At 38.7% G+C, this 8,533-nt stretch overlaps 1 protein-coding gene across 1 annotated transcript in view; it reads left to right on the plus strand.

Moving 5' to 3' along the window:
• Positions 1-8,533, plus strand: part of LOC102820569 (serine/threonine-protein kinase Sgk1-like) — a 211,846-nt gene that overhangs the window by 74,222 nt on the left and 129,091 nt on the right. The window contains exon 2 of the mRNA XM_006834645.1: positions 6,787-7,002. Coding sequence (XP_006834708.1) covers positions 6,787-7,002 — 216 coding nt within the window. The remainder of the gene's footprint in view (positions 1-6,786; positions 7,003-8,533) is intronic.

Here is an 8,533-nt window from a genome sequence, read left to right on the forward strand (position 1 = left end):
TCAGAGTGAAGAAGTTGGTAGAATTCTTCTAATTCATCCTTAGTGGCTTTAGTTGTTGGTGCATAAATGTGAATAATAATGGTCTTAACTGGGGTTCCCTGTAGTCGCATGGATATTATCCTATCTGCAGACAACGTTGTACCTCATGACTCATTTGGATATGTTCTTTTTGATGATGAATGTAACACCATTCCTCTTCAATTTGTCATTCCCAGCATAGTAAATTAAAATTAAAATTGAGCCCCCTCTTATTCATTCTGATCACCCTTTTCTGCCTCATTATTCTTATTTATTTGCTTATGGATTCTCTCCCTTAGTCACAACTGAAGCTACACAAGAGCATATTTTTTTGGGTTCAATCTTGTTAAATGTTGTATTCCAAATATCTAGATTATTTACTGCACATTGTATGTCTTGGTAATGAGTGCTGAAATATTGCATGCATGAAAGTAAAAATATTGAATGCTATTAGATTAGCTTTAAAAAGGAAGGTATCAAAGCATTGTATTTCTACCCAATTTGAAATCTTAATCCCCTAAAGTTAATTATGCAGTTTATCATGCTGACTTGTCCTGATACAATTAAGGTATGATCTAAACATCTTTCCACTGTTCATAAAATCTATCTTGAACAGCAGTGCTGTCTGTGATAGGATAATATCCATACACCTACAAGGAAGAACAGTTAATACCACTATTATTCAAATATATGCATCAACCACTAAAGTCAGTGATGATGAAATTGAAGAATTCTACCAACTTCTTCAGTTTTAAATTGATCAAGCATACAATCAAGATGTACTGATATTTACTGGAGATTGGAATGCAAAGGTTGGAAACAAAGAGGAAGGCTTAGTAGTTGGAGAATATGACCTTGGTGATAGGAACAATGCTGGAGCACTCATGACAGAAATTTGCAAGACAAATGAGTTGTTCAATGCAAATAACTTTTTAAAACAACATAAAGATGACTGTGTGTACATGTACCTCACCAGATGGAATACACAGAAATTAAATAAACTATGTCTGTAGTAAGAGAGAGTAGAAACATATCATCAACCAAAACAAAGTCAGGGGCAGACTATGAAACAGACCTCCAATTGCTTATAGCCAAGTTCAGAGTGAAGCTAACAAAAATTAAACCAAGTCCACAAGAGTCTACATTTGACCTTGAACATAACCCACCAGAATTTAGAGATCATCGGAAAAATAGATTTGTTACAATGGATACTAATAACTGAAGACCAGAAGAGGTGTAAGATGACATCAAGCAAATCATACAGGAAGAAAGCAAAAGGCCATTAGGAAAAAAAGCAAGAAGGAAGAGACTAAAATGGATGTCAGAAGAGACTTTGAAACTTGCTCTCCAGAATAGAGATGGTAAAGCCAATGGAAGAAATGAGGTAAAGGAGCGGAACAGAAAATTTCAAAGGACATCTTGAGAAGACAAATCAAGTATTATAATGAAATGCACAAAGATCTGGAGTTTTAAAACCAAAAGGGAAGAACACACTTAGAGTTTGTCAAGCCAAAAGAACTGAAGAAAAGTTTAAGCCTCAACTTGCAATATTGAAGGATTCTATGGGTAAAAAGCTCGTAGCGTAGTGGTTACGAATTGGGCTGCAAACCGCAAGGTCAGCAGTTCAAAACTACCAGCTGCTCCGTGGGAGACAGATGAGGCTTTCTGTTCCCATAAAAATTTACAGCCTCAGAAACCCTGTTCAGGGTTGCTATGGGTCGGACCGACTCTACAGCACTTAACAACAACAACATGGGTAAAAACATGGAATCCTGGTGTTGCATTGTAGAAGCACTGGACCACAAGGTCGGTTTGCACCCCAAGGATGGTGGTTCAAATTCACCAGCCACTTCTTGGAAACCCTATACATGGATGCTGTGAGTTGGAACTGACTTGATGGCACTTAAGAAATAACAACAGGTAAAATATAGAATGATGCAGAAAGCATCAAAAGAAGATAGAAGAAATACAGAGTCACTGTACAAAAAAAAAGTTGATGTTCAACCATTTCAAGAGGTAGCATAACCAAGAACCAATGGTACTGAAGGAAGAAGTCCAAGTTGCACTGAAGGCATTAGTGAAGAATGAGGCTCCGAGATTTGATGGAATACAAATTGAAACTTTTCAACAAACTGATGTGGCACTGGAGGCACTCACTCATCTCTGCCAAGAAATTTGGAAGACAGGTACCTGACTAACTGATTGGAAGAGATTCATATTTGTGCCCATTCCAAAGAGAAGTGACCCAACAGAATGTGGAAATCATCAGACAATGTCATTAATATAGCATGCAAGTAAAAATTTGCTAAAGATAATTCAAAAATCGCTGCAACACACTGACAGGGAACTGCCAGGGGTTCAAGTCAGATTCAGACAAGAGCATGGAACTAAGGATATCATTGATGGCATCAGATGGATCTTGGCTGAATGCACAGAATACCAGAAAGATGTTTACCTGGACTATACAAAGGCTTTCAATTGTGTGGATCATGGCAAGCTATGGATAACATTGCAAAGAATGGGCATTCCAGACACTTATCTGTATTTTTGACCACACAGTTTACAGTGTGACTTTTGGCAAATTATGAGCTTTTTGAGTCTCTTCTGCCTCCAACATTCTATAAAAATGCCATGAGCTGTCCTTGGACTTACCATAGCCTGTGTTCAAGGCCATCTGCACTCTTTTGGAAAATCTTAGTTGGATATCAAATGAAATGATAGTTCCCTATGTGATTCTTAACGCCTTATGATTTCTAATACTCAATAAAGCATTGATTTTATAGAAGCTTACAAACAGAAAGAATGGAAGAATTAGTTTATAGATCATTTGTGTAAGATATAATGTCTCCATTGCTTGTCCTGTGAAATTACCAGTTTTTTTGTTTTGGTTTGTTTTGTTTTTGTTTTATAATCAAATGAAAGGTTAAACTCAATAGTATGGGCATTCTTCTCATTATAAATTTAAGTAAAATGATATTACATGAGATTTAGTCAATAAACCAAAGATTTAAATTTCAATATGTCAAGATTTGTAATCAGTCAGGCCATATAATCATGAATTTTTTGATAATAAACCTGTTTAAAAGCTTATTCATAGTAATCCCAAAGTTGAATTTACTTGGCAAAAGACACATGTTGAAAATAAGCCAAGATAAAAAGATTAATTTTAAAATGCAAGAGTGGAAACTAACCACAAACTATTCCCAAATTCCAAGCTCAAAAACCTCTGAATAAGAATAATAAAAATCATTTTCCATCTTTAATGAAATCTAATACTTTCTGGCTTGTTCAAAATCACATTTGGTATTAGCATCGTGAAGAGAGAATCCATGTTGTCTCCAACTTTAAGTGCTCTTTAGGCTTTCATTAATGAACCAAATAAACCCTTTTGAATACACTTATTACTATGTTTATGGGACCCAGTAGTGCAAGAATTACTGATGAAAACGCCTAAATGTTAACATTTGGATAAGAAACTCAGAAAACTGTTTAAAAACCATATACAGGGTTGCTATGAGTTGGAACTCACTCGACGTCAATTAACAACAACTTATTGAAAAGATATCTAATAATAAAACAGAGAAAGCAATGAAAAGACACATGTGTAACTGAAAGCTATGTGATGCTTTTAAATTGCTTAAAGATCACCATAAAGTTTTTTGGTTTTGTTTTTAAATTAAAAGATGGTGGTGGTGGCTGTGTGCCGAGGACTCGGTTCCGACTGATAGCGATGAGGCTGTAAATCTTTACGGGAGCAGAACGTCTCATCTTTCTCCCGCGGAACTATTGGTAGTTTCAAACTACTGACCTTGCGGTTCGCAGTCCGATTCGTAACCACTATGCTACCAGAGTAGAACATTTTAAAAAGAGAGGAAAGTAAAACACCCATAATCCTGAAGATGAATGCAGGCATTTATATTTTGCGTATTACTTTCATGCTGTGTCTAGAGAAAACCCTATGGAACACATGTCTACTGCGACACACATAAGGTGCCGTGAATCAGAATTAACTCAATGACAGCTGCCTTTCTTCTCTTTCTAAATCTATTCAGAAGGAATGAAACATGACAGCTAATAACAACAGCATATATATTTTTACATTTATAATGATAGTAATTGAACGATTCTGTATTTTTTCATATAATTATGCTCCCAACATTTTTCATATTGTCACAGATTTTTATTATGCCTATTTTTAATGATGGCATACTATTCTATCAAGTGATATAGCAAATTACTTGAAACATTCATTTGCCACTGCAATTTTAGTTTATTTTGAATGTATTTTTAAACATTTAATTATAGCAGTACCAACTAAAATTCAACACTGTGATTTTATTTCTTAATCCTTTTGGTACATGCTAATTTCACAGTGGTTTAAGTATACAAATCTTCAAGAGTTTTGAAGAACATGGAAAAGGCATATTAAATTTTAAAAAGTCAAGCATTTGATGATCAGAAGTCTCATAGCACTGTGTCACTTACTAGAAACAGAGTGATTATAAAGGTGCATAACCTGGACTCAGTATGCCTGGCTCTGGCCTTTGCCTTACACTAGCATTGTGCTCTGGGGAAATATTCTTCATCTCTGTGCCTTTGTTTTCTCATCTGTAAAATGGGAAGAATAATAGTTCCTACTTGAAAGACTGTGCTTTATATGTTAAAAGTGCTGTGTAAATATTGGCTCTTTCATATTAGAATAAATAGCTTTATATCTTTTTCTGTATGTTATAGGAAATCTACATGAAAGTAAGGTAGGTAACGAGTATTAGAACTATGGTGGCAGTTGTGCCACCAAGTCGATTCTGGCTCATAGCGACCCCTGTATAGAGTTTCCAAGACTGCAAATCTATAGAAATGGAAAAACAAACTTGAGATAATTTCTTAGTCAAAAGCTATTTCTTTTATAATTAAGTTTTACTAGTGGCAAAATTTGTCTTAATTCACTTAGCAACATTTAGCTCCTAAGCTATGGGGTTAGTATTTTCCCTACTTAGAAATAACTAGCAACCCACCTGAGATATTTCTGAACGTTCATTTTGTTGGCATAATCATGATAATAAGAGTAAAATAATCACCATCTCATTACAGACAGCCACGTGCCAGGGAAGCACTTTGTTGTAGTTAAGTGCCGCCTGGTCGGTTCTGGTTCTAACTCACAGCAACCATGTATAGGGTTTCACAGCTATAAATATTTACAGGAGTGGACAGCCTCATCTTTGTCCCACAGAGCAGTCGATGGGCTCAACCTTCAACCCTGTAGCTAGCAGACCAGTGCTCATCGTACAGAGCCGTAGCACTTCCACTGTTGTGTCTGTTGTGATTGTTGTTAAATGCCATTGAGTTAGTTCCAACTCCTAGTGATACTTGGTATAGGGTTTCTGAGGAGCACTGGTGGGTTTGAACTGTCAGTCTTGTGGTTAGCAGTCCAGTGCTTATGCTACACTGCCACATCTAGACTACACCTAAGTGTCTTGTTGTTGTTGTTAAGTGCCATCAAGTTGGTTCCAACTTATAGTGACCCCGTATAGGATTTTCAAGGAGCGACTGATGAACTTAAACCACTGACCTTACGGTTCAAACCTACCTTGCAGTCTGTTGCATTAACCCACAGTGCCACACCAAGACCATTATAATAACAGCCAAAAGGTGAAAATAACCCAAAAGCCTTCTAGTTGTCTAATGAATGAACAAAATGGAAAGTACTTAGACATTTAAAAATACTGTAAAATCTTCACAACAGCTCTGGAAAGAAATACTATTATCCCAAATGTACAGAGGAAAAGACAGACTCAATGAGACTAAATGACCACCCTAAAAAGACGCATTTGATCAGCATTAACCAGAACTGACTGATCCAAATTGTGTTAAGACGTGAATGATAGAGAAGTTCTGAGAATTAATTCTTTCGTAAGTATCCATATGGAGGTGTAGAAATTGCACCTTGTGGAAGGCAATTTGGCCTTTGTTTTCTGTTCTTTTATGCCAGACCAACTCCTGAAGCTAATGAGTAAGTCAGAGCTGACCCCCTGGAGGCCTATGCTGACTAAGTCTCATGAGGTACGGTATTATCAGTCGTGGCCACACAGTGAAGCTGATAAGAGCTCTGAACCCAAAAGCTCCGTTGAGCTTCCTGGTTGGTGAGCATGCACAGGACAGTGTGGCACATCCCACTTCCTGATATGGAAAGTCTGCAGTGTGACCTCCCTCAGACCTCACTCTATGTGTCTCTTGGTTTATGTCCTTTTGAGTTGTAATAAAGTTACAGCTGGAAGTATGGCACACTCTTCGTGGTATTCTTTCAGTCATCTCAGCAAGTGAATGAACCCCCGGGGACAGTGAGAGCCAGTAGAGGCTGGTGTCTATCTATTTTGACAGTCTGAAAAGTAGGTGCCTGTCTAACATGTGAACTCTGACTTAGCTCCAGGTGGCTAGGATAAGACAAGGGTGCCATGAGCATCTGGCCTGAAGGACGGTATCCCTCTAAATTGCACTCTCTGACCCAGCTCTGGATGGCTAGGATCAGGGAGAGTGTGAGTCTCTGTCCTGTGAATAACTAGCGACAAGGATAGAGAAATGGGAAGGTGAGGATTGGACCCATTTCCACATTTTTACCAATCTTTGCCATGCCATTATCAACAAAGGTGAAATTTCCCCACTGTGCCCCTTGCTTAAAACAAACATACCACTAAATTTTACCATTTACCATACCACCAAATATCCCACCAAAGCTTCGTTATGCAACATTGTTCCTTTTTGATGTTTTAGGTACGGCGATGGATCAAGAGCCCAATGGTCAGTGTGGACAAGCATCAGAGTCCCAGTCTGAAGTACTCGGGGCCCTCAGTAGTACACATTCCTCCAGGGGAGTCAGACTTTGAGTCTTCCTTGTGTCAGACATGCCTGGGAGACCATGCTTTCCAAAGAGGCCTCCTCCCTCCTGAGAAGGAGTCATGTTCATGGGAAACCCAATCCGACAGTGAAGTAAGTTCCTTTTTGTTCTGGGTCCAATCTCCTGGGAGAATTTTAGGCCTGCCTTTATGAGTATATGTGTGTATGCATGTAAGTATGTATTTTCCATCTGCCTACCGCAGTTAACAAAAACAAAAACAAATTGCCATCAAGTCACTTCTGAGTCATGAACCACATGTGTTACAGAGTAGAACTCTGCTCCATGGGGTGTTCTTGGCTATAATCTTTACAGAAGAAGTTCAGCAAGACTTTCTTCTGCAGCATTACTGGGTAGGTTCAAACCACCAAACTTTTACATTACTAACTGAGCAAAAACTGTTTGCACTACCCAAGAAACACCAAGAAGTTCTGTAGAATCAGCACTAGACTGCTAAATGCAAGGTCAGTGGTTCAAATCTACCAGCTGCTCCTCAGAAACCCTATAGAGGGTTGCTATGAGTCAGAGCCAACTCTGCAGCTCTAAACAACAACAAAGTGCCTCCTTCAGGAAAAATATGGGGTTTTCTGCTCCTGTAAAGATTCACAGCCTCAGAAACCCTATACTGGGCCACTATGAGCTCAAAGGCACTTAACAACACCAGGGAACACCATATGTTCCATAGTACCAAAGTGGTTTTCTGAGGCAGGTTTACAAAGTTTTCTAGGAGGATTAGAATTGTGGTCTGTGTTAGTCCCACCATGCTAGGACTGATCTGGGGGCTCAGTGAGAAAAGCCCTGGACTGCAACCTTGTTCACAGAAGTCATCTACAGGCTTGTTGTTGTTATTAGGTGCCAGTGAGTTGATACCATCTCAGAGCGACCCTATGCACAGCAGAATGAAACACTGCCCGGTTCTGGGCCAACCTCACAATTGTTGACACACTTGAGCCTGTTGATGTTGCCATTTTGCCAATCCATCTTGCTGGGGGTCTTCCTTTTTTTCTCTGACCCTCCACTTTAACAAACATGATATCGTTCTCCAGTGACTGGTCCCTCCTGACAATATGTCCGAAGTATGAGAGATGCGGCTTGGCCATCCTGGCCTCCAAGGAGCACTCTGGCTACACTTCTTCCAACACAGATCTGTTGGTTCTTTTGGCAGTCCATGGTACTTTCAATAATCTCCTCCGATGCCGTAACTTAAAAGCATCAATTCTTCTATGGTCTTCCTTATTCACTGTCCAGCTTTCGCTTGCATATAGGTTATTGAAATTACTATAGCTTGGGTCAGGCGTCTCTTAGTCTTCAAGCTGACAACTTTGCTCTTCAACACTTTAAATAGGTCTTCTGTAGCAGATTTGCCTAATACAATATGTTGCTTGATTTCTTGACTGCTGCTTTCATGAGTGTTGATAGTTGATCCAAGAAGAATAAAGTTCTTGACAGCTTCAATCTTTTCTTCGTTGATAAGCATGTTGTTTATTGGTCCAGTGGTGAGGATTTTGTTTTCTTTACATTGAGATTCAACCCATACGGAAGGCTGTGCTCTTTGATCTTCATCAGTAAATGTTTTAAGTCCTCTTCACTTTCAGCAAGCAAGGTTGTATCATCTGCATATCGCAG

This window comes from Chrysochloris asiatica, unplaced genomic scaffold (assembly GCF_000296735.1).
Source record: "Chrysochloris asiatica unplaced genomic scaffold, ChrAsi1.0 scaffold00013, whole genome shotgun sequence".
In the NCBI taxonomy this organism is placed as follows: Eukaryota; Metazoa; Chordata; class Mammalia; order Afrosoricida; family Chrysochloridae; genus Chrysochloris; species Chrysochloris asiatica.